A 27,239-nucleotide genomic window follows, 5' to 3' on the forward strand; every position below is an offset into this window, starting at 1 on the left:
AACTTAAACATAACACCAGGTATCTGTATCCCGATTTTCCAGATGTGATATGTTTTGCAGACACTGGGATTTAGATATATTTTCTGGCATCTTTCACAAATCTCAAGACCTTAATTGTAATAATGAAGGTCAGATTTTACTGGTTATGGAGCAGCTACCGGAAAGTCATCACCAATGAGAAGCAAGCAGGTGGCCAGGAGGGATGACTGACATCATTGATGTCTTACTTATTTATAACTTCAATAAAAACAAAAGAAACTTCTTCCAGATCTTCTCATTGAGCACAAAGTGATTCTACATCATACTGCCTTCCTGCCACTGTTACCAGGACTCTGCTCAGACATTTCCTCTCTTATACGTGCTCTGCAGAGAGGTTTCTTTGGCGGTGTGGCAGGTGCTGCAGAATCACCACCTTGAGCACGCAGCCCTCCTGCTGCTATGTACAGGCCCACTCACTGGTGCTTTGGCCATGCAATAAAATCATGGGTTGCCTACCCTTCCCTGAGACTCCCATTCTGCTTTGCCAGACCTTCACTCCAGTTTTTTAGGAACAAGCACTCATCAGCCAGTCCAGGGCTTTGCTGCACAGCTCCGCTCAGCCCTTGAGCTCAGACACAGCAGAGTGCCCTAGGGCAGGAGGCAGAACAGGTACTTCCCAATGCAAAGAAATACTAACTAACCTGCAAAGTAGAGTTGTTCCTTTCCTCAAAAACAACACACAATGACAGCATATGGTACTCATCAAAATGTTACTGCCAATTGCACGTTGATTCTCCAGCACACTTTTTAACCAAGCAACTGGATTTTGTTTCAGCTCCTACGGCTGTTCCTACCGTTTCCGAAGGCAAGCCTGTAGATGAGTGTGATGATGACCAGGCGAACTGTCACAGTGGCACAGGTGATGACTACCAACTGACAGGTGCAGAAACCATCCTCATTCCATTGCAGCTTCATTGTAGCTCATACCCATCGCCAGTAACCAGCTAAATGTTTGCACTGATTTAATCACTCAGCATAAATGGACATTGGTATGCAGTTTGTATTGTCAGTGCTGTCAAAACATAGGCATCTGCCTTTTATATATGACAATACTTTTGATTGTTTTCTCAGCTATGTAATTTTTGAAGCAAATAATAGTGACTAGTTGGAACAGAGGGCATATTTTTGAGCAGGAATTGTGTCTAATCAAATGTCCTAATCAAACTTCCTCTTATTAAGAAAAAAGATGGACAAACCTTTTGAGATTTATTGTCTGAGACTGAAGATCTCAAAATGAAATATTGTTTAAGCTGAAGATACATACGCTATTCCACACCTAAAATTTAGCGTAGGACTCAGATATCAGCCCCAAATCTTTCTCAGACAGAAACAAAGCAGATTTGTTTCATCAAAGCATACTCACACATACACCACCGGAAACATTTCCATGAGTTTCCCCACCAGCACTGCATTACTGACACAGAGGGGCTGACATTCTCCAAACTGCCATCACTAGCAGAAAAATAGAAGGGTGGGACATAGCGTAGTCTGCATTTGGAAGGGAGAAAGCTTCTTAAATTTCCTGTTTTCTCTCTTCTGCACCAAGCCACTGTCCTTCTGATACAGCTGCACCGCTACATTTTTTTTTTCTCTTCTTGGAGGTTACTTGCTCCACAAAGCTCTGGGCCCATTTGAGGAGACCTTTCTGTAGCAGATCCATACTGCTACAGCAGCTAAGCTTATTTTTGGACAGAGCAACACAGGTTATTTCATCACCTCTCCCTGGTGTGCTTATCTAATAAATGTTTATTGCTTCTTATATCCATGACATAAAATAGCATTAAAACCTGGCAACAGCTGTCCGAGAGGACTTTGGGAAATCTTAGGTAAGAGAGAGATCAGCTTTTTGGAAGCAGCCAAGTAGAACATCCAACAGCAGATACAAATGAAAGTGCAGTTTCAGCTTTCTGAGCTTTGCCAATGTCTCATGTAAATGCATGTTGCAAATCAAATATTGAAAAACAATTCTTGAGCAGAAAAGACATTGCACAGTCACTGTCACTGCTTTTCAAATCAGTGTTCCAGATGAATCTTATTCTTTATGAAAAAAAGCCATGCAGGGAGTCTGATAAAATAGTCTGTATTGTGTTAAGGTAGCTCAGGAAGCTTTCAATATTACTAGACATTGTATTTTTTTTATTTTTCTAAAAGCAGAGAGTCAGGTCAGAAAACCCTGGGGCTGCCTGCAAAGCCCTACGTTGAGGGTTGTCTTGCAAGACCCAATAGGTGGAGACACATTTCACATAGAGGCTGTGCGAGGGGAAGGAGATAGATCTATGCAGGCACCTTCCTCTTCACTTGCTCATAGTCTGTGTGCTTCAGGCAGCTCAGGACTGCATCCCACATATCCCTTAGGGAAAGGTTATTGAGCAGAAGAAACTCCCTCTGGCAATTTTTGCAGGCTGTGCTTAGGGAGACATTTATAACCTCTGAGACAAGGGAGCAGCCATCAGCCTTCCTGAACACCAGCTTTCTGGGGAACTGAACCTTTTTCACTACTAAAATTGAAAATTACTACATTGCCCTTCTACCAAAGTGCAGACACTTGAGTATAATTTACTACACCACCTAGAAACCCTGGCCAGTGCATGCTCAATTGTGGACACTGCAGAAATTCAGTGATGCTACATGTAACACAAAAATGCACAGAAGTGATTTTACCAATAATTTAATCGCAAATATTCTTTTCTTACTCCAAAATGCATAGAAGGAAAGTATGTAAATCTCATGGCCCATTAAGGCTAGCAGAGAAAGGCAGAAGGGTTTCATCAGTGCCTTCCCCGCTTCCATCCTCTGCCAGTGTGAGCACGGCGCCTGCGTTCTCGCGGGTACGGCTGCTAGAGTCACTTCCCTGATGGTACTCGCACATATGTGAGTATCACAATGAAGCCTTCCTTGCAATTAACTATAATTGTGCTGTAGGCCAGATTCCTTCCTGCTCTATTTGGGCCCCATACAGAGCTGCTCTATTTGCGTGGCGTATAGCATTTCCCATCAGATCATTCTCACAAACATAAAGCTGATATAGCTCAGGCATTCATTCTCATTGGAAGTCATCTTAGTCATCCTTTCTATAATGCCTTAAGTACTTGCTTGCTGGAGAAGAGAAAAGCCATTGACTGGTAATCAGCACCCCACTGCGCATTTATAATTGTGCTAATTTACTTTTTGTTTCCTTTATCAATATGAGGCTTACCTTAAAAAAGTCAAGTATTTTTAAAAGTAGTGGGCTTAGGGAGAGGGCCATGACCCCGCTCACCTCTTCTTCAATTGCTTGAAGAAGAAGACAAAGGGAAAGTTCTTAATTCCTCCTGCTCTTTGAGACAGAAGTGAAACCTGCCTTAGATGATAGCCAAAATTTGGGCAATTCCCACACACCTCTCCTGTGAGCTGGGGCCACAGCATAGCCAAGAAGCAATGCACAGGGAGGACCCAGCACAGCAGGGGCTGGAGGATCTCAGGTCTCTGATGTGGCAAGCATGTCATAGCTGAATGCACAGATTGGTGAGTGTTAAGAGGGGCTAGGGAGGTCAGTCACTGACATCCCATGTGATTTTGAGCAAATCACTCTATAAAGTGATGACAACCATAGGGACATGGCAAGGATTGATTAGTTGGTGTTTGCAAGGACTCCAAAGACAGAAAGCTTTATTTAAAGACAAAATCTAATTTTCTTATTTATTTATTTATAAAGGAAACCAGACCTTTAATGTCACATTTTCATGCTTCACATACTTAGTTGCCTACATGTCTAGTAAAGGTGGTAATATTTCAGATTTATATATAAGGATATTCCTGATGATTGCTGTGTCCTTTGTTGTGTCCCATGTATCATGACATGCATAATTTCTTTTCCAGGTGGTACTACAGTGCTGAATACAGAAAAGCCAACAGTAATAGACAACACATTACAACCAGGTAAAAAGAAAAAAAATCTTATGAAAAACGTAATAAATTCCATACCCAAATTTCATGCCAGAGACAAAATAATGAATTGCAGCACTTCCTGACTCCCCATTCCCTAAAAGTCTCTGAAGTAAAGAAGCATCTGGTCTCTCAGCTCTGTACAGTAAATATTTTATTCCTTTCATCCACATGTAGACACAGTAGAGAACAAGATTTCCTTCTGCATCAGCAAATGCCAAATGCTGACAAAATTGAACTAACTTAATCACACAGTGCACTGTCTCTAAATGTGGCATGTCAGTGACACAAAGTGTGTTTGCAAACTCCAGGAAAACAAAAACAGAGCCACACAAGCCATTCACTATTTATATACATGGTTTTACAAAACTAAGACAAATAAAGTTTGCCAGTTTTCTCCACCAGGGAGCTGGCAGTTTTACAATATTGTTTTCTAGCAATTTTTCTCAAAATGGGGTTACATAAACTGTTACCACAAACTTGAAAAGGGAGAAACAAGTTGTCACTGGCAGCAGGTCCTTTTTAGTTAATCAATACAATGACTAGCAGCTTTTAAAATCCTTACTTTGCTCCTTCCACAGCTTTCATAGCATTTTTTAATATCCTGTACAATTTACTGGGAGTGGAAGAGTGGACAGATTTGGGCAGAAAATCTGAGCCGTAGAGACTGGGAACAGCAGTTTAAAGCTCTGTGCATTACTGATTGCAGAGCGGTAAGGAGGTCAGTTTTCAGCTACTCCCATTTCCTCCATTAAGGTACAGTCAGGCACAGTCTTGCAAGTGATTTATTAACAGGGTGGGTAAGTGTTTATCATTGTTTCTTCAACTATGTGACACAAACTTCTTTTGCTTCAAGTAGAAGAAAGGTACTAATAATGCAAAAATTTCCTACAGGACACCAGTGGCATCGAGCTGTTAAAGAGATAGAGCTGGCTTCTCTCTGACATTGTTCCCCCTCTTGGCCTCTGTGTTCTGATATTGCTTTTACTGTCCCTAAAATTTGTCTCCAGGGCCGTACAGTTTGCTTGGTCAGCATATACTATTTCTACCTCCGCCCTGCTGTATGAGTGAGGCAGATTGAGGGGTACCATTGACTTCTCAAGACACTTCTCTGTGCTACTCTCCCTCAGCCAGCAATTCTCCCACAACCCCAAAATTTAAGGTTGGGGAAGGGGAGGGAGGAATCGTAGTGTTTTTTGAGTAGAACATTTGGATTTTTCTGTCTGAAATGATCTTGTAGCTTTTTATTTGGCTGAAATGAAGAATTTATTTTACAGTTCTTTTGACTGTTTTCTTGCATTTAAACAAATGCTAATTGAAAATTCATAAAGTGTCTCTGTGGTATGCAGTTTTCCTCGCTCCTCCACAGTGCCAGATGCAGTTACAGGTTGTGTTTAATCCCTTTGGCTAGGGTGGGACTCTCCAATAATAGATTGACTGTTTCTGCCAGAGATGAAGATATCCTCATTTTCTCTCCTTACTTCCCTCCTGCACCACCTTCGTTTACTGCATGATGAGCCAAGATTTTTCTCTACTGAAGAAGTTTATGAGGTTCCCTTCAGAGCATGCCAATGCTACTTCCCTGCATTGTGTTGGTAGGAGCTATTTCCTTCCGGGGAATAAGGGACAAGTTCACATCCCAAACCCCAGGCTCCCACATGGCAGCACATTACAAAGATCATAGACAAAGTTCAGTCAGATGCTAATAAATAAGGTTTCCCGAATCTGCAGTTTAAGACATAAAGATTTCCAGCTGCTTCGTAATCCCTCACCGAAAACCAGCCAGAAAACTCCCCAAAAGGGGCAGCCAGAAATTCCCCTCAACATGGGGAAAGCCTTCTTGGCATGGCGGTGGTGCATCTCCCTCTGTGTATGGGGCACGGCTGGACCTCTTTGGCACAAGAAAGTGTGTCCAAGCCAGAGGCCATGCTGCAGGGAGCAAAAGCCTGCTACAGCAGCCACAAATGGAATAGTTTAAACTGGCCTTGAAGCTACAGAGCTGCTTGGGCCCCCCTGGCCCCAGCTGGCCAAGGATCAGGGGATCAGCACGCTTCAGCTATTCTCAAGCTGAACAAGGTATCCGTTTAACACACCAAGGACTGAGCCTTCAGCTTCAGCTATAATTCCCCCTAAGGTTTACCTTAAGATGCTAATACACCTCGAGGCAAATGGTGACCTCCAAGCCAAAGAGCTATTGAGGAACAGATGCAAGATGCAGGCTCCTGCGGGTAACCCTGCATGAGCTATGCATGCCATTGCCAGCCACAACAGCTCATGCCACGGTGATTTGGGACATGTTTCCCAGCCCTCTCAGTACCAGCTCCTGCCGTGGCATAGGTACTTCTGCAAAACGTGCTAACACCATGTATTGCTGTCCTCCTGCCTGCACTCATGCCTGCAAACACTCCTAATCTTGTTATCCCAGACTAACACGCTTGTGTGTGTCAAAGCCTGAGATTATCCTATTCCCACCAGCTTTCATACCCTATGGAAACAGTTAAGTGCAAATAGCTGGAAAGCCTTGTTTATAAACAAGCTTTTCATCAGAGACTTTTGCAGTTCATTTCAAGGGGACTGAATTGTAAGAAAATAAAAAAGAATCATGATTTCAAACTGCTGAAAATATTTAAAGCTTTGATTTTTTTTAAGATAAAATCTACTTTGCTCCTCAGACTTAAAAAGGTGCCTTTAGCAAACCTGTCTGTCAAGATAAATACCTTTCAGGCTTCAGTCCTACAACTCACTAACATCTAGACTTTTTGAACACATCTCTTTTAATTCCACAGAAATATCTGAAACTCTTTACTCTTAGCTATTTACATCCAGAGCAAGCAGTTTATTTACATTATGTGCTCTCAGACTGTAAGCTCAGTCCTTTGTAAAGCAGTATTCAAGAAGTAACTTATCTTGTTTTTCATACATGTAGGAGGTATTTCAGGAAAACATAAATAAGAAATCCTGAGGTTAAAATCTACACAAAGAAATAATTTAAAGATAGAATAGGTCTGATCCTCATTTATGGCAAGACAACTTTGCATCAATAAAGGGATGTAAAGGGATATTAAAGCACTTAAATTAAAATTTACTATAATTTAGGGTAATTCTATGCCACCAGCATAAGCAGTATAAAAAGGTGAAATGCAAATAAGAATCAGACCCAATATACTACTTTGAAGTGGTCCAAATTATGTTTGTAATTTCCCATTTTAATGTTGATGTACCCTTTGGCAAGAGCATCCTATAGAGAATTTTCATAGCATTTTTAATGCCATCATGCTCTTTCTTGCCTCTTGTCAGAGGAGTTATAAAAATATGTCAAAGTCTGTGGGCTGCAAAAGATTAATGGACTTGCAAGAAACTCACTCAACTAGATTTTCAAATGACTTTCTTGTTCATGTGCTGTAATGGCTCCAGCTGTGAGCAAGATGTGGTCAAGAAGTACAGCTGTTGGTTATTCTTTGAGAGGATAAATCTGTTTTAATTCAGTATCACGTACCCTACATTTTCAAAAAGACATATGGGATTTCGTCACACCTCCCTCTCAGATTCTCATCTGAAGTGGTGCTATTTAGTTACATAATAGCTGGTTTTCTTCATCTTCTCAATAGGCACAAACCCCAAGATCAATCACCTCTTGGCAAGGGAATTATCTTAGCAGGGGAACGGGCCAGTGCTGCAAAGGGAGCCCACCAAATGCTACTCATCCTTCCTTCCTCTCTGCTTTCCTTCCTTCCCCAAGAGCTGCCAAGCTATAGTTCAAGGACAAAGAAGAGGACAGATTGCCTGTAGCTTACTGTGAACTACTGTATCAGCCCCCTGGGACCTTTAATAGAAGAATTGAACTATTATATCTTTTCCTGGGACAGTCCTCCTGTCCATACGACTAATGAACCTATCCTGATGCTACAAGTGTCTGTTATTAATTGGCTAGCAGGTCTATTTTTTCTTTTTATGGGTCCCTGGGAGAAGTATTGGAAGAGACTTAAGAATAGACAATAAGAGATGGCATGTTTAAGGAGCCCATAAAATGAGAGAACTCTGAAATGCCTTGCCTTTGACCTTCAGTTCCATTGCTGTGATTGTCTAAGGAATGCATTAACATGATCACTTCTGAGAAAACAGTAAGGGCCTAGCCAAAAGTAACTGACTGTGAGCAGGTTACATGCCTAATCCTGCTCAGTTTCAGGGGATTCTCATTAACTTCTGCGTGGAAAAGAAGTTCATTTTTATGTTACTCTATGCTGTCTGTGAGACCAAAGCCAAGGAACACAGGCATGGCCAAAGCATATCAGACTTAGGCTCTTTGCCAGTTTACTGGCCTATATGTTTCAAATGAAAGTGTAAAAAAAATCTTTATTAGATGGTGCTGTGAAATTTAGTCCTGCTTTGAAGCTCTCACTCTAATCCCAGTGTTCAGAGCTTGCTTCAAACCATGAAGCAAAAGGCTTTTGTGACTCCCTACGTTTTAGAATTAACGATTAAATTTTGTATATTTTCCTCATCTATTTCAATGTCCAGTTCTCTTCAAATTGTGCTTAGCTTTAGCAGCATTCAAGGGAAGCAGTGTTGTTCACACTATATTAGAAGGTATTTCCTTTGATCAGTATTGAACTTCACTGGATGCCTCATAGTTTTTGGGCTACGAAATGGAGAAAACAGAACATTGTAATCTTCCTTCTCTAGATTCTTCACCTATTTATATATTTCTCCTGTGTCCTCTGCTATTTATTTTTATTCAGAGTCAAACAATCCCTGTCCTTTCGGTCTCTTTGTGCTATATGCTCATTTATGCTGTTACATCTTCAAATATATGTGATCTCTCTACCACTGTTCTCCTTTCTTTTGGTTTGAATACCACACAGGCTATCACAAGCTTTGCATTATATAATCCTTTGGGATTAATAAGATTAATTTTGTTTTAGGTTTTCTAGGGCCTTTTTTAAAGTTCTGTTTCATGGCTCTGATGTCAAAGCCATGCAATACAGCTCTCTCTAGGCCTCCTTGACAACGAAAGGATATTTTTCACAAATTTAAAACCCTTTAATTCATTTCAATGTCACTCTGTTTCTTTTTTAAAAAAAAATCCCTGTGATTTTCAGATGTCCCCTTTCGGACAAGAGCTCTTTGATCACGGTCCCATTGTCTAGGAAAGAAAAAAAAAAAAAACATATACTGAAGTAGGAAACATAATGAATTGCCTTTCTGTACCCATGTGTGCACAGGCTGAGTTCTGCTTCTTCAACATTGTGAGCCCAAAGAGAGATTATTCACCACGATCTTCCCCTTTCCTAGAAAGGGCTGGGGTCCGCCAGGAAGCACGTTTTCTCCACATTGAATTCCTTCAACAGACAGTATCTGTTTAATTCATTTGTTCCCAGTTAGGATGCCGCATCCGTGACAATGTTGGGTAGACCCCTCCGGAGGCTGGCGGGAGGGTGGGGGCGGTGGGCGGGATGGGGCAGATGAAAGGCAGGAGAAGAGACAGAGCTCAGTGCTGAGCTACTGTAGCAGAGGGGATGGATGGGATCTGCCATGAACCCAGACCTCTCTGTTGACAGAAGGGCATTTTGGAGCGGGGGGCAGGGCAGAGGGGAGAGGGCACCGTGGCTGCCATGCAGGAATATGGTGAGTTGAGTTAAAACTTTTTCTGGGAGCAAGGTCTCACTGAACAAGGGCAAGGAGAGAGTGATAGATGAACCCCTTTTGTATCTGTCCTGTCTTAACCTACTCACTTGAGGTTTTCTTTGAGGTTCATAAAATAACAGTTCTAGTTTACTTCCTATTAAAATCTAGGTTGTGAGTTCAAAAGTCTTTCCAGTCTTCCCTGGGCAGCTCACTGTGTGGAGAAGGTCTTTGCCTCTTCAGATTGAAGGAGATCCACCTCAGAGGTCTGCCTGGCTGCAGGTCCCAGCTCACTTCCCACATTTCTCCATATTTTCCCACAATAAACAAAAGACATTCTAAGTTTTACATTACCTCTCTCTCTTTCTTTTTTTTTTTATTATTATTATTAATTTTTATTTTTAAGTAATGGGAGAGATAGCAAAAGAACACAATTGTTCCCCCAGAGCTGATAGTGAAGGGAGCACAGAGTCCTTTGTTCTCAGTTCATATTTGCACAAAGCATCTCGTTAAATTAAACCTAAGTATTTTTCCTTTAAGAAGGCGCGAGTCATGTCTGAGAATAGACTTCAGAATTTGGTAACATTGCCATAGAAAAGGTATTGCTCTAATGGGAGTTGCCATTGCTCAAGGTGAGGTAAAAGTTCATACCAGTGGGGTAGAAATCAAAAACCCAAAAGATTTCAAAATGGTTCTGAAAATTAGAAATAGGGGATTTATGTGCTATCTTTGTATAATCTTCCCAACCAAATTCCAAGTTGTATTGAATAAAATAAGCTACTAGGTATTAAACCTTTGGGCAGAATTGAAGAGAAGCTGAAAACAAGATATGATCTCATCCTGACCATAATACCAGACTTCCCTTGTTTTACGTGGAGCTTGTTTTGAAGCTTATTTTCAGTTCACTTGGCAATCAGCCACATTTGTCCCTTTTCTGTCTCAATTTGTCCATTTCAATGCTGCCATCTTGTGGGCCTGTTTGTCTGGAAGATGCTGAAATACTGTTTCTCACTGAAGCCACGTACTATACATTTCACCAGAAATCCTTTATGGACAAGGACATTCCACTAGTGTTCCTGACTTTTCTTATTTTTATCCAAATCTTATTGTGATTTGTTGCACAGTTATGGTGCAAATGTGTATTAATAACCAGTGAATGCATCTGATAAGCCAGAGCTTTCTTTTTGAGTCATATACATTACAACAGAGTTAACAGACAATGTGGGCAAATCAGATGAATTAGTCTAATGACATAATATCACAAAATATGGCTCATAAAAAGACAAAAAACAGGTATCTCATTTACTAGACATAGCCATTCTTCTTCTTTTTCCTAGAAAGGCTTCTCAGACTTTCAAGTGGGAATGGCTCCCTTAAATATCAAATAAGTACATTTGGTATTGAAATGAAAAATCTGAATAATGCAATTAATAATCATATTTCCTTCCTTCTTTTCTCTCTTTTCCTGCAGAGTTGCCAATATACAACTTCAACTGTGGGTTTGGCTGGGGATCTCACAAGACTTTGTGCCACTGGGAACATGACAACCAGGTGGATTTGAAGTGGGCAATTCTGACCAGCAAAACTGGTCCAATTCAAGACCACACAGGTAATCATGAGTTCATGATTTAGGCATTTTACATGGGAAGAAGTTGTTCTGTTTTATACCAAGATGCCTTCCAAAACCGCAGGAGCATGAGTTATACCTAAAATATGTATTGTGGGAAAGATAAGTCTGGGCAAACTGATCCATTATATGTAGACACAACTGACCATAATTGTCCCTTCTGTTGGGGAATAAAGATCATTTATGGTCAGGAATTGAAGATATTCCCTCCTTCTGACTAGACTTTGGATAACTGCCATCCAGGATAGGGAAAAAATAAATAAATAAATAAATAAAAAGAATAGCCAAATATTCTGCAAATATAACTTACCAAATGATACCATCCTGAACAAACCTCATGAACTATTCCTGTTTATAGTTACTGTCTGCTACAGAAAGGTGTTGCAAGTAAAACTTCCCCGATGGACTTGTTTCCATGTCCTCTTCCTCTCCAACAAGAGTTGGTGAAGATTACAGTGATCCCTTTGCTCACACAGAGTTTTTCCAGAATTATTACCCTGGGAAATCGATTGGTTGGTTTTGTAGTATCTAACTCATGGCTTTGCATAATTAGGCAATAAATATGCTGCTGGCTAGTGGAGAAGGGGAGGTAGTGTGTGACCTGCACAGCCTCTCACTTCAGTGTTCTCCCTTGCATACATGAAGATTAATCAAATGTGTTAGAGATGAACCCCCCCTTCCCACTTCTGCAACCCCTTTGCCTAATGAGAATGACAAGGAAATTAGACAAAATTGGACTTTTTAAATTCTGAGACATTTTCAATTGAATCTTAAGACAAGTACAGTAGTTTCAGAGAAAGAAAAAAAAAAAAGAAACTTATAATACTTTGACTATAAATGGCATTGTACAAATAAATGGCATCAAATTAACTAAATGCAGTTAGCTGAAGTGAAGGCTGTAATGGTGGAAAAATTGATGTAAAGTAAAGTGAAATGGCTCAGTAGGATCTGACATTGAAAGGAGGTTAAAAGCTACGTTAGCCAGAGACTGACAAAATCTAAAAGGCATGCATAAGTAAAGCTCTAATTAAGACAATGAAGACAGAGTTCCTGACCCAGCACTGCAATAATATTCTGGAAATGAGAGCTATCTGCACTTTGCCACCAAGGATTATGGAGAGACTGAACCTGTCTTCAATCAAGAGATGAAAAAATGATATTTTTTCAAATGAGATTTTGTTGTTTCTGCTGGGCCCTGCTTGTGCAGAAGGCTTATCCATTCCATTAACTGTAACTTCAATAAGTCTTCCAGGCAGCTCCTTTTGCTGCTTGCTACACTCACTTTCAATATTGTCCAGAATTTTCCTTCAACTCCAAGGGCACCTTCACCTGGCAGATTTGCCATCTGGGTGGGGTGGGTGTGAACACAGACCACAAGCAGTCTGTATGGCACTGCCATCCCAACCACACCCTTCAGTGTGGCCATTACCCAGCAAAGCTACCTTGCACGTTGGCAGAACAGCAATGAGAATCCCCAGGTATATCTTGCTCTCAGCTTTACATGTATAAAGCTGAAGAAACTCCACAGAAGTGATCTTCAACAGCAATTGCATTATGACAGCAGGATATTCTATACACCACTTCAAAATGTACATTATGATTAATTTTGGCCAGTTGGGTCATCTGAGATTATTTTTCTTTTTTCCTCCCTTTGGATTTCCCTATCACCATTCTTTGATGAGATTTGCACACATGTTGTGCTGCTCTCTACACAGAAGCAAAGTTGGAAAGAACATATAGGCAAATAAATATGCCAGTAAATGCTGTTTCCATCCTGTTATGTGACTATATCATGTATGCAATTTCCTCACCCACAACAGGTGAACTTTGTATTTTTCTACCCTAATCCTCTGCAAATAGGCTGTTCAAGAGCTGACTGAAATGACTGCTTTGCTAGTGCAAATCACAAGCGCTTCACTGTAGTCAGTATCTCACTTAGCATCTTGTTACCAAATCACATTCCCCCCTGCTTCCCTCCCAGTGTGATTAAGCAAATGATTTTCAAAGTTAAGGGGATCCAGTGTTCAGATTTCAACATGCATAGATCTATTCTGCTCTTCAGTAAATACCAAACATAATCTTAATCTTCTGGAAAATGGCTCACAAAAATATGTGAGCCCAATTTATTACTGCCAAAATCCAAGGGAATATCTCTGGCACCATTTGTGACAATAGTATAACTCGATTTAGGAACACTGTTTAGATTTCAGTTCCTGATCTCAGACCATAGCTGCTCACAGCTATCTTATTCTCCAGTGCTCCATTCTAACCTTGCCTTCTCAAACACAGACTAAACAGAGATTAAAATAGCTCTTTGCACAATCAGTGTGGAGCAGGCCCAGGGGATTTCTGCCAAGCCTGCTGCATGAGGACTGGCTCTCCTTAAGAGGTGCCCACTGACTACTGCAGCATACGTTGTCACACTTGAACATGCTCTTGCGTCCTTTCCTGAGCAATTCTTGGCACAGGCCATCCTGGCGAGCACAGGAGACAATGGCCAGCAGAAATAAACTCTCCTTGGAGCACGTTTGCTTCCCCAGAGCTCTCAGAGCACCGCCCTCAGCTGTGAGACTTGGCAGGAGGCAACATGAGCACGGGTGGCTGTGACTGGGGTTTATTAGGTGAACAAAGAAAATGACATTTGGTCACTATTCCTAACACAGTCCTTCTGTCACAGCAGGAGATGGCAACTTCATTTACTCACAAGCTGACGAAAGCCAGAAAGGCAAAGTTGCCCGGCTGCTGAGCCCCGTGATTTACTCGCAGAACTCTGCCCACTGCATGACTTTTTGGTACCACATGAGCGGCCCGCACGTCGGCACCCTGAAGATCAAGCTGCGGTACCAAAAGCCAGACGAATACGACCAGGTGCTCTGGACCCTGAGCGGGCACCAGGCAAACTGCTGGAAGGAGGGACGTGTTCTTCTGCACAAGTCTGTGAAACACTACCAGGTGAGTGTGGCTGCTGTTCGCTACACTGATAGAGATGATGCCAGTAAGACCTTGCTGGTCATGTTTCATACGCCTTAGCAGAAAATGTCACTGGAGGATTTATGTAGACAGGTTTATACCTACAGATGAGGTGCTGCTGCTGTGACAGTAATAATAGTGGCATATTTCATGGCATCTCAGATGACAGTGATACAAGCTATTTGTTATAGAAGGCCAAATAAATACATTAGAAATCATTTCTCATCTGTCACAAAACTCTATCCTTGCCACAGTTTTGCTGCTGATATAGAAGATTTCAGTGAAGTTATGGCATTATATACATTCACATTTGCATGTGTATGTTCAGAAAGACACAGTGCTGACTGACAGGCCACAGTCAAAGTATATGTAATATGGCATCGTGACAACTGGAGACACGTGTTAACAGCTAATTAAAATTTCTTGAATGCTTCAATTGTGTGTTAACATGAAAACAATGTGAAAATTATCTTGTTTTGCTAGGTGGTTATAGAGGGAGAAATTGGAAAAGGAAATGGAGGAATTGCTGTGGACGATATTAATATTGACAATCACGTAGCACAAGAGGATTGCAGAAGTAAGTACAAATAGGAAGAATGTATTGATATCTCATCCAAAATATGATTTACTTAGGTAGCTGTTTGTTTTTTTTTGGTTGTTTTGGTTGTTTTTCTTTGTTTATTTGTCTGTTTGTTTGCTTTTTCTGTGAGAAAGGGACACATAATTACTGCCTATATCAGAAACTTTGCACTGAAAACACCCTGATCTGGTCCATAGCTTAATTCATAGGCTGACCTTTGTACTGCAGTGATGCAATCTGTTGGTTCAGAACTGGCACCCTACTGATGGGTCACAGCATGTTCACATCCTCACATTTCTCCCTGTGTTTTTATTGATGTACTCTTAAAATTATTCTGCTTTTCCTAAAGCTCTTACCTGCCTTAAGTAATGCTCAAAATTCCAATTTAACTTCTTCACCCTTTTTAGATCATTTACCACTTGAAGACTATCCTAGTTTTTTTTTTATCAAACCCACATTGGATGTGCAAGCATGGTGCAATGGCCCCTGACCTGTCCTGTGCTGTTCTGCAGCACTGAGGTTGCTGTGCCTCATTTGCTACAGTCACCAGCTCCCAGACAGATATCACTGAGTAATGTTAGATCATGGCCTGTTCCACATCTGAGCCAAGCTATTCTTGAGCCACTATTTCAGAGGTTTTATTTCTGGCCAGTCTTGAGTTATTCCAGTCACTGCTGATCATATCTGCATCGCATACTGCATGTAATTTGGCAGCAGCACCCACAGATAAACACAAGAAACTGAATCCTGTCCTTCATGATGGAGATTAAGCAATGACTTTCACATAGGAGAGGAAATAGAACTGAGAAGCTTCGGCATCAGAAATATAAACTTACGCCATCTGAGTTGGCAGCACAACTGAGAACAATAATAGAGGGTGTTCCTCACCCTTTGTGGCTAACAGCCATTTGGGGATAACATGACAGGCTTGCACTACATGGTAATTTCATTGCCAAATAAGAAGACTGTACAGTCTCTTTATTGTTCAGTCCATCTCCTGGGGTTCATCCTAGGCTACCAGAGTGACTGTTACCAGGAAGGAGAGGCAGGGCATGCTGCCTGATCCTTCTGCGGTGTCCTCCTTTTAGAAGCCAAAGCCAAAAGCTCAGTCTGCAGCCCAAACACGAGTGGTCTCGTTGCAGTCAGTGAAACTGTTCTTGTGATTAACTATGCCTTCACTGATGAAGTGTTATGGAATTGGGCTCCAAAATTGTAAATACAATGAATGAGATGCTAATTTATCACACTGATTTCTCTATCCTAGGCATGGAAAACCCCTGCTGATAACTCTAAAATTCTGCCAAGATTGGGTGGAGAGGAGTTTTTAAATCCTTCTTTTTTCTCCATTAATTTTCAGAGCCCATCATAATGAACAGTTCTGTCAAGCTGACATAATGATGCTCTGACACAGAAAAATCTGCTATACCATTATTGCCAGCATGATAGTCAATCAGTGTTTGTAACCTTAATAATCAATGTCAATTCTCTTTGCTTCGTTAGAATCAACTGATGTGGAGAATGAAATAGATGAAGAAGACCCAGAAAGTAATCAAACAGGTAAAAATTGTGTTATTGTTACAAGAACATGAATTTAAAAGTGTATTTTCATGTGAATTTTTGTATTCTATTTATTTATTTATTTATAGATTGGTTCTCTTAACTGCTTATAGTACTATTTGTTTTTTTTTTATTTATCTAGATCAAATTCTAAAAAAGATTATATTTATACCAAGGGTTTCATATTTTAATTCTTCTATGGCACACAATCACAGACTTTCTATCATTTATAACTATCTCAAATATTTAAAATTATATTTTTATATATTTGTTACATTGCATGCATCTATACATACAGACGCTATAGATCCATAATACTTTGTTATCTAGAAGGCATGCCCAAAGCTGAAGAAAAACTATCATTATATCTTACAATTTATGTCTCATGCGGTGTCTAGGTAATTAGGCTCAAAACTCTTCAGGCTAATCATTTCTCAGACCTTGCTGAAAATGTCATTTTATGACCAGTCTACCAAAGCATTATCGTTTTCAATGATGATAGCTGTAAATGGATCATTAAATGGATCATAATTGTCATATTGTCCCAATAATAAAATATAGTCGCACTTTTTCAGGCATAGAGTTTAGGTGTTTTTTTTTTTTCTTTCTGTTACAGTCAATGGGATTGTTATCATTGGTTTCAGTGAAAGCAGCATTTGTCCTGAAAGAGTTTTTTGCTTTTCCTGCAACAATTAGCAAAGTTTATAAGTTTATTTTATGTCCTTAATAGACTGAAAAAGGTGAGGGAAAACTTTATGATACCCAGTGAATATTTTACACAAGGGGGCAGAGTGCTCTGCTGTGTCAGTTCTGTCCCTGTTTGCATGTCAAAATCCAATCCTGAAGTCAGTGAAGTGGAGACAGAGTCAAACTCGGTGGAAATTCCTGATCAATGTCTAAGACTATAAGTATTCACACTGAGCTGTATAGTATTTATTTAACATTGTGGAGCTAAATACCACAAACTGGCAAAATATAACCAAAAGGTCTGGTTATTCTTTCCCAAGACTCCTATGTAAATCAAGACGGAGTCAGAACCCTACTATCATGTGGCAGATTCAATGACTGAAGAACAGTATGAAGAAATCAACAACAATTTGGGCCACCTTATAGTTTTCAGCTGTTTACGAATACCCTCCAAGAAGCTAGGTTTTCAAATTATGTAGCAATTTATGCCAAAACCTTTATATTCTTTTTCTAAATTTCCAACTCATCAATCAAAGCTCTAACTCCAAACCGTTCTGAACATTTTGCAATTCTTTACTCCATTTTAGGGTTTACGCCTCGATATCATACAGATGAGGACTACGATGACATCTCCAGGAAACCAGGCAACGTCCTGAAAACCCTAGATCCAATCCTTATTACTATCATAGCCATGAGCGCACTTGGGGTGCTTTTAGGAGCCATCTGTGGAGTTGTCCTGTACTGTGCTTGTTGGCACAATGGGATGTCAGAGAGGAACTTGTCTGCACTGGAGAATTACAATTTTGAACTGGTCGATGGTGTAAAACTGAAGAAAGACAAACTAAACACACAGAATTCTTACTCGGAAGCATGAAGGTATAAAGTGAGTGGAGAAGTTTCAGAGAATCGAGATGGAAGGACATAGCTCGGTCGTGCTGGGGAACTGTTGATCTTCTTTTACTGTACAGGCTGAAAAGTGCATTGATGACACTGAGCCAAGCTTTTCTCAGGAGCTTCAATGAGTGTGTAACCGATAAACATGGACACCAATCTGTGTTAACAATCTGAATCATGTACAGTCTGCTTTTTCTGTTGGTTTTATTTGAAATAATCAAATGCTGGTGTTGAGACCAAGTATGATTGACTTATAGTTCATTTTGTCTTTCTTTCTCTCCCTTTCTTTTGTTTTCCGTTAATGGATAATTTTGTTTTTACTGTGCAAAATCCAAGATGCTGTCACAAAATGTATTCAGTGGGGTCCTTTGGATGGACATGCTGTCTGTAGCTCAGTGCCCAGAAATTATTGGAGTAACAGCAATTTAGTGGACTCCTGCACCTGTATTTGTGTATAATTGCTCGTGTTGTGCATAGGCAAAGAAGGTTTAGGATGTTTTTGAAAGTACTGCTGCATCAGTACCGATATAGTGTGTCAGCTCTGTTTACGAAGCAATACAGTCAAATTTTATTGATGTTTTTCAGTGTTGTACTAAATTTTGTGCTTGTGAACTCCATAAAAGAGTATGTGCCATCATCAGACACAACTGGTAACCGAGTGTACTGCCTAAAATCTAAACAAAAAAGTCCTTGGCACTGGCTAGTGTATGTCCTCTCAAGTGCCTTTTTGTTTGTACTGCTTCTCATTGTGTTAACATTGACTACAGCTCTGCTTCTCTCCAGTTGCGCCCTTGTCTTTAATCATATACTGATGGCTCACTGACTAAAAGAAAAGTATATTTTAGGGTAAGAAAGTAGCCTAGGCAAGGCAAGGGCTAATCAGATTTGACCACCTGGCTCGATTGTTCTGCTTTCTGTATTTCAACTTCATGTCTCTTGACCCTTTTGTATAAAGCTGCAATATCCCCTTTTATTGTTCTTTCATATAGAATGTATTTTCAAATGTAAAATCTCTCTCCCTTTTTCTTCTCATTCTCTCTTTCTCTCTCTGAGTAGATTGCATAAACATTTGCCATTGCCAAGGAAAGAAAACTGCAGCTTTAACTTGCTGGTAATGGCAAAGGATTTTATTAGAGTTTGTGTTTAAAAAAAAATAAGGGAAAATTCTTAACTTTACCCTCCAAAGTCGAACTTTGGGTTTCTTGTTAACAGCATAAAGTGACAGTATCTTTTTTCCTGAAGTCATGAAACACATCTTTTATCCTGAACAACTTGCCTGTTAATTACACTAGGGAAAATGAATCCCTCACTGAAACAATTGCCTTTAAAATGAGAAACTTTCCTTCTGCTGCCACTACCTGAATCAGACTTCTGTTCTCTCAGTAAACCTGTATTTTCATGCTAATCAATGCTAATTTGGCTTGCACATGGGTACTGAGGGCAGAATAAAATCCCACAGTGTATGTAGGGGATGTTCGTACCATTCTGTTATATCTGACTGGCCACAATCTCATACCACAAGGTTTCTGTTTGACCAGAAGCACAGATAGTGATAGATTCAGTGAGATGAGCTAATTTAAGCTGTCAGGAAAATGTGCTCAACGATTATGTGGCAATTTTTTAATATTTAGGGACAAATATTATTGGACGAATAAAATTCAACAGCTTATGCTGGTCCAGAAGGGTAAAAAGAAACAAGTATGCTGTGCTCAGGAGAGCACAGGAGGAGGTGAGGGGACAGAGGGTTTCTCCCCTCCTACTAGTGTGAGAGCAGCCCCAGGCCACCTGCAGTGAGCTCCACAACACAGCCAGTGCTGGTGAGCTTCAGCCAGTGCAAACCTGGTGGAAGGAGTGTCCTGCAAAGTCCTGAACTCCTTCCTCACTGAATTCCCTTCATAGAGTCAGGGAAGTGATTGTGACTTTTGGAGTTAGTCCTTTCCAAAACTGATTTTGTAGTAGAGCAATGAAATATCCTGCACAGGGTTAGGAATACAGAAGGGCTAATTCACCCTTGAATTACTACAGCAACAGAATACACCCTTATTTCTCAATTAAATGTTTTGAAGCATATCTACCAATGTAAACAATGCTAATCATAAAAGAGAAACTAATCACAAAACAGAAAATCCTGTGGAAGCCAGTAACCTAAAAATTGAAGAAGAGGGAGGGAGACTAAAGGTTAAAAATATGAGGTAGGTAGTTGAAAATATTTTAGAGGAAGACTCCATAGAAAAAAAAAAACAGTGGACAGTTGCAACTTCAAAGAACTCCTGAGAGCAGAGACTACAGTGAATATTCAAACACACACTTCAGGTCATCATACCTTTGCCTAAATTGTAAGAATTACCTCCCCAGGCTCTAGACCTTGGGTTGCCCAGAAGGTGAGACGGAGCACATAAGACCTGAAAATTAAGCCCAAAATTTAGACCATGAAATGGCCCAAGTGACAAGCTCACTTTGGCTGAGGCAGAATTTTCATTTATATCTTACAATGTAAGTTGACCATCATGGTATCACAGCAGCTAGTTAATTAACCCAAAGATAAAGGATTTTTCAAAACTATTTTCAGCATACCACCATGTGATTCAGTTGTGTTAAGATCTATTCTCCTTAGCTCAAAACAATTCTAGTCCACTAGCCTGAGAGTTACATTTATATATTGCCTTGAAGAGAAAATCCCACTGGGGAGCCCAGACTCAAAAACTTTTGAAATATTCCCGTGGATCTCAATAGACTCTGGACCAGCTCTTGGTCTCGGTCTGTTTGAAGAGTAAAGCTGGTTGTTGTTTGTCTGTTTTTCTGTGATCTTTTAACATACTGAGAATAGTAAACATAAAAAGAATTGTATCTCCTTTGTGGTCTTCAGACCTTACTATGATAATGAGGATCTAGCACTGAAGATTTGATTTCTCTGAAGGTAATAGAATGAAAGTTGCCCTTCAAAAAAGGAAAAATGATACTGCAACTTTACATTGAAAAGTATCTTGCACTGATAAATATATTTAAAAAAAATTATATGTTTATAAAGTTATTAATTTGTAAAGGCAGTGTTACAAAATGTTCAGTTTATATTGTTTTAGATTGTTTCATAATTTTAAAGTGTAAAATAACATATTTTTTTCTTTATTGAAAAACTATAAAAATCTTCTGTAGTAAAATGATTTCATTTTACTGGTATATTATTGCTTCATGTTTTGTACCATCATAAAACTTTGTGCAAATTTTTTTTACAGAAATTTTTATTTTCTATGACAATATGACACTTGTAAATTGTTGTTTCAAAATGAACAGCGAAGCCTTAACTTTAAATGACATTTGTATTCTCAGACACTGAGTAGCATAAAAAAAAAAATCACATAGAACTGAACTGTAACTTAAATTTCCAAACTATGACTACTACATTCCAAAGAAACAGTTGAATTAAACATTTTCATAAAATATCCCATACCTGATGTATTTTATTATACTAAAATGGATTTGTTTTATTAAATGTCTGTTTTTCTTTAGAATCTTGCAACAAGCACAATGTTTTAATCATGGTTACACTTGCTTGAAGGCAATTAGAATAAAAGTTAGGATATATCTTGCTAGCTTTAGGTATTTGCTGAACATTTCTAAACTTAACTTTCTCATCTAATCTGATTGTCTCAACTACCTTTATGTACAGTGGACAGACACCTCAGTAGGACAGTTCATTGTTTAGGATAGTTTTAACACCATGGTTTCGGTATTGATCACTTTGCACATTAAAATTTGTCAAATCCTTCCTTTATTTTGTACACATGAACAACACACCTACTGACAGTATGTAATTAGTTTGAGTGCACATGGACATACTTACCTCAGCATATTTTTGATGATTGTGACACTTGAAGAGAAAGTATCAAATCTTTCCTCCTTGAGAGAGCATCATTGTATCTGTTTAAAGTATAAGATGGAACTACAGCAATGCTTCCAACAAAACTTTGCTTTGTGGTCAGAGTGGGGATTGCTCTCAAAAGCTAGTTGTAAAGGTTGTTGTTCATACAATCACTAAAGATTCCATAGGAATGTACCTCATTGCATTCTGTTTGTTTCTGTGATACTCAGCCACAAGGCATTTTGAGGGAACATGGATGACATTAGGGACATTAGGGGGGGGTGGTAAAGAAAAAAAATCTATGAAGTGAATCCATTGAGGATGAAGTTGAGAAACGAGAGACAAGTATTTCAAGTTAAGAAAATTATCTTTCTTTCATTTAGGGAAATTGATTGGTCCAGAAGCTAATACTTACTTAGCACTAATCCTTCCATTTTCCACACTAAATAGACTGCATGAAGGAAAGACAAAAATAATGCAATGGATTCTGGTAGTGAAACCCACCATAACCTGTAAACTTGGAAGAAAATAATGACCAGATGGAAATAACAAATTGTTCATCTAAAGAAAGCCAAAGCCAGGAGTACATAACTCTGAGGTTCAAACATTAGGGTCATGGTCTGCAAAAGGGGTCTTAGGCAGGTAGAAACAAGAAAACCCTGTCATTATTTTACAAATCAAAGAAACCAGCTCTAAATCAGCAGCCATGTAGCTGCAGTGCTGAACCCAGTCTCATTTCATTGCTCTTTAGCAGGACATAAAATATTATACAGCAACAGGCAGATGCGCAGGAGAGGCAGGGGCAGCCCAGCTGACATACAGTTGGGTAAAGCCCCTGGCATCACAGAAAGGACAGTTGTGCCTACTAGCATATTTCTAAACTTGATGTTCATATGTCTTTTCTTATGTGTAATTAGTCTATTTTTAATTCAGTTCTCCTAACCTGCTTTCCCAAAGTCAAATGTCCAATTTGGTTTTGATTTTCAGATCACAGGTAAATTTACAGACACTATGGATGTTAGATCCCAGAACTAATTCCCTTCCCATTCCTTAATTATCCTGTCCTTTGCAATGCATTATGCCTAACAGCATATAGGTTCAAGCAACATTAATTTATTAGAGTTTTAATTTCTTCTTTTATACCATCTTATGCATCTAGTCACCCATAACCACAATTCTATCTACAAGTGTTTGTTGAATTATAACAAAGTGTTTTTGTGTTTTGTTTTTGTTCTTTTTTTCCATGGGATACTTTGTATAGCTGTTTTCTTTACCCATTAGTCCCCCTGCAGATCCTAATTGGTTTTCTACAGTAGGTCAGTTCCCTGTATACAGTTCTATTCTCATAGTTACACTCATTCAAATGGTAATCTTATCACCTCAGGACTGATGGTGCTTCAATGGTTATAGCTGAAAATCTCATTAAAAAATCTTCTGGCACTTTTCACAGATGGATGGATTCTTATCATGTTTCCAAACCTAATTTCACCTTCAATAATCATATCCTCCTATTTAAATTTACATTGTTTTTATTCATCTTAGGCATTTAATTCATGTCCCTGTCACTGTGCAGCATCACTGTGCACCATGCACTGTGCTTCCCTACAGACTGCTGTATTTTCATCATAGGTGAGCTGGATCCTATTGAAAAAGGAATGACAGCTTTACTGGAGTGCCGTTGGTACCAGAGAGAGAGATCAGGTGGTGCTCTCAAGTGAGGAAGACAAGGAGGAGGTGTTGTCATAATGCAGACTGAAGGATTTAATGATAAGAGGCTGGAGAATGAAAGGCTTGCGTGAGGAAAAAAAAATATTTCAGGTGATACAAACTGCAAAAAAGTCCCATGTTCAATTATCTTGTTTTTCCTTTGCCAAAAAAAAAAAATATATATATATATATATATATATATATATATAATATATAATATATATAAATATAAAATTCACAATTTCCCCAAAAATGTTTGCATTACAGAAAACTCTCAAGCACTTGCCATGTGCTTTTAATTCCTCATGCACAGAGGAAGGAAAGGGATCCAACCCATCTGTTAGCTGAACCTAAACGATGAACTTCTTCACTCAAAGAGGCAAATGGGTGAAGACATGCCTTTGAAGACCCAGGCAGCATCTCAGGACTGTGAGATGGGCATTCTTCATGCATTATTTTAATCTTGAGCACCCCTATTCCCTTTCCTCTGTAACAAGTTTCTCTGTGCCAGTTTTTGCTTCCCTCCCTTCCCAAACACTTTTACATTATGTATTACTAAGGGAAATAGCCCCATTCAGTGCCCACATACTCTGTGTCAGAAGAGAGGAGAAGAGCCCGCTTCATCCCACCACTCCTTTTTCACATCCCTACCAGGGTTGTGTTCTCCATGTCAGGGGTACAACTGGTATCCCTTTAATAAATAATCTACCTTTCAGGAAGCTTCACTGGTTTATAGATCAGGACTAATATCTTTGCATTAATCCATTAATTAAATATTGATACCAATCTTCCTGCTTAATATTTACTTACCAGCTTCATCACTGTTAGCATAATCGAGTGGGTCACTCTTCTTTTGCCTTTTGAGACTACTGACTAAGCCCAGTGTTTTATCTTTCTCTCCTTTTAACCTTCTAATCTGACTGTTTCCCATAGCTCTGTCAGCAAGGAAAACAAAAGAAAAAAAAAAAAAGAAAAAAAAAGAAAAAAAAGAAAAAACTAAAATGGAAGCATAGTTGTCCCTTTTCTGTCTATGAGACTGAAAGAACTCATTGAATAAGTAGAGGAATTAAATTTATTTTAAAATGAGCTTTTGTGGAGTGAAAAACAAAGGCATCAGGCTGGTTGGAGCTGTTGTTTGAGATGGCTGTGAAGCATTAAGGAGTGAGCCACTGGATCTGTCTGAAAAATATTCTGTAACACCTGTAAAGGTTTAACTAGACTGTAAAGTCATGACAGCACAAGAATATTGAAGTAGGCAAGATGTAAACATATTGGTTTACCCCAGGCATGGTTGGAAAAATTTGGAAAAAAAAAAAAAAAACAGGAAAATAGTGCTAAGAGTAGATTGGAAAGGAACTTCTTATTCTAGGCTCTACTAGTGTCTCAATCAGTTCTCAGAAGACAGAAGCCAAAACAAGGACTGAAGATAACCTAAGCTCAGTCCTACGTACAGCCCAAACTGGTTAATTCATGCCCTAGAGTTATCAAGCAGCTCTAAGACTGAGACAAGGAGAAGTTGCTTGCCACCACCCACTGTGTAAAAGGTCCTCGACCCTTAACCCCAGCTCCTTTGCATAATTTTCAGTTACACACACAAGCAACAATACCAATTTGCAGCCATTGCCCACATAATCAATTGTATAAAAATATTTGTTGTAGGACATATTTTCTTCCTTTTGCATTTATTTGGCCTTAATTATTCTTAAGACAGTATTTGTGAAATAAGCCGTGTTCTCCCAGACTCTGTCTTGCATGGTGCAGAGCACCCCAGATCCCGTTTGTCAGCTTAGGAAGCCCATTGTGGAACCAGACCTCCCATCTGCTCAGCTGATGCTGTTCTGCTGCCCTTCTTCATGGCCTGCTGATTGTTTTGCATCACTATCCTGTTTGCAGTAAGAGGTCACTGAAAGTTCATTTGAAATGTAGACTATTTCAGTGCCATAATATATAGACAACTCAGGATCATCTTTGCTACTTTTAACAAGTCTTTTCACAATCTATTCCCTTTTCTTCATGCATGCTGAGGTCTTTAAGTGGTCAACTTAAATCCATATATCTCAATAAAGTGGCTGAATTACTGCCATTGAATGGTAGGCCATTATCTACAATTAGTTTATGGCTCTTAATAGCTATTATTACAAAAGATGGATTTCTCTATAGCATAAGTGTCTTACCAAAGATCCTGTTAGTACTCTTGCTTATGAAAATTTAAGTGGTAGCTGCTTTCTGGAGAAGATCAGGTTACTCTCCAAGCTGAAATAAGCTGGTACCAGCTAATTAGTCTGGTTAATAAATAGGTTATATGCTTTGTGAGGACTCTGGTCCTTTTTTGCAATGTATTGTTTGTAATAATGTAAGTGTGCACAGCACTAGATAGCCAAACAGACTGAGGAAATGCTCTGAAGGTGTCACCATCTAGTTTAAGAGAAAAATACTAAACCTCTATCAGCCACAGAGGACATAGTAACTTGTCTCAAAAGAACAGCTTTTCTTTTTCTGTTTATAGAAGTATGGTGGTTAGAACACCTAGAATAAGTGTGCGTCATTTCAATGGAGAAAACGATGGATTTATGAATCTCCTTGAGGAAATGCCTTCTGATGAAGGACATGAAGGAGCAGAGAGTAGAGGCAGAGTAGATGGGGTCGTGAACTTCATTTTACTTCTCATCATGAGTAATAGTGCTAAACTGATAGTCAGTCAGATCTTTCATTTTCTTTAATTTAACGCTATTCTTCTTGCTCCTTGCATTACTGACCCCACATTATAACTGAACCATGTGTTTTATTACAGTGCTAAGCACTGCTTTAAATGCACATGAGAAGATTTCAGTGCTTTTTATACTGCACAGTTACATGTGGTGAGTTTTGCTCTTTTCACATAAAGAACCATCTCAGAACTAACAACTTGTATTATTTTAATCAAGTCTCATTTCACACAGGTTGTGAACTTTAATACAGACTGCCATTTCTTCTGGGTTTCAAATATAATGCACAGCTCAGCACAGGCCTGACCTTCGTGGTTTTATCTCTGCACATATTTGCCGAAGGTACTTCATTAGATACCAGTGCTGATAAAGCTTTCAGCTTTTTTACTGGCTTTTTTTTGGAGCTGTTGCTTATTACCAATACACACATTTTAACCAATAACACACTCTCTGTATATTAAATATAGTACACACACATACATACTATCCCTTTAGATGCAACTGTGATTCTGCAGCAGACAATGAAGAAGCACTAGAAGTACAAGAATGGAAGTTCTGCCTGAAGGGAAAGGCCTGTTTGATTATTAAGTATATGAAAGCCAGGTTTGGAGCTTCCCTGTGACAGTGCAATGCACTTAGAAATACAAAGAGCATCTCTACAGGCAGATGCATTTTCAGGCTGCTCTCACATGGCTGTTCTGGCTCACTTCCTAGCTCAGATTTTGTAGGTTAAAAAGAGTATTTAATATTCAACAACTATTTTCCTCTACTATTTTATGGATTTATTTTTTTTTTAACTGAAGCAATTTGTATTTAATATTTATATTGTGACAGTGCCTGCAGGATAGCGAAGTTGGGATCCCATAAGTGTAAAACGGCATAAAAAGATACAGAAAATGTATGTTCCTGCCTCACAGACAGGAATCATAATATGGCTGTTATGAGAAAAGATGGCTTTGAAGCCAATGTCTTCATCAAGTACCTTTATTACCAGCTATGTCTCTTGCATTCTTCAGAGCCATTGCTGTTTTTTATGATCAATGCATCAAGTGAATGGGATGCTACTAC

The 27,239-nt window shown here is 39.3% G+C and overlaps 1 protein-coding gene across 2 annotated transcripts in view; it reads left to right on the forward strand.

The window, feature by feature from the left end:
• Positions 1 to 21,340, forward strand: part of NRP1 (neuropilin 1) — a 111,572-nt gene extending 90,232 nt beyond the window's left edge. Inside the window, exons 12-18 of one of the 2 annotated variants that reach the window (XM_068673559.1) lie at positions 815 to 919; positions 3,898 to 3,957; positions 11,057 to 11,194; positions 13,893 to 14,164; positions 14,666 to 14,759; positions 16,263 to 16,319; positions 17,594 to 21,340. In XM_068673559.1, the coding sequence (XP_068529660.1) occupies positions 815 to 919; positions 3,898 to 3,957; positions 11,057 to 11,194; positions 13,893 to 14,164; positions 14,666 to 14,759; positions 16,263 to 16,319; positions 17,594 to 17,880 (1,013 nt within the window). In that variant the 3' untranslated portion in view covers positions 17,881 to 21,340. The remainder of the gene's footprint in view (positions 1 to 814; positions 920 to 3,897; positions 3,958 to 11,056; positions 11,195 to 13,892; positions 14,165 to 14,665; positions 14,760 to 16,262; positions 16,320 to 17,593) is intronic. The other variant, XM_068673560.1, reaches the window with a different exon arrangement.
• The last annotated feature ends 5,899 nt before the right edge of the window (positions 21,341 to 27,239 follow it).

The sequence above is a fragment of the Anas acuta genome, chromosome 2 (assembly GCF_963932015.1).
Source record: "Anas acuta chromosome 2, bAnaAcu1.1, whole genome shotgun sequence".
NCBI classification, from domain to species: Eukaryota; Metazoa; Chordata; class Aves; order Anseriformes; family Anatidae; genus Anas; species Anas acuta.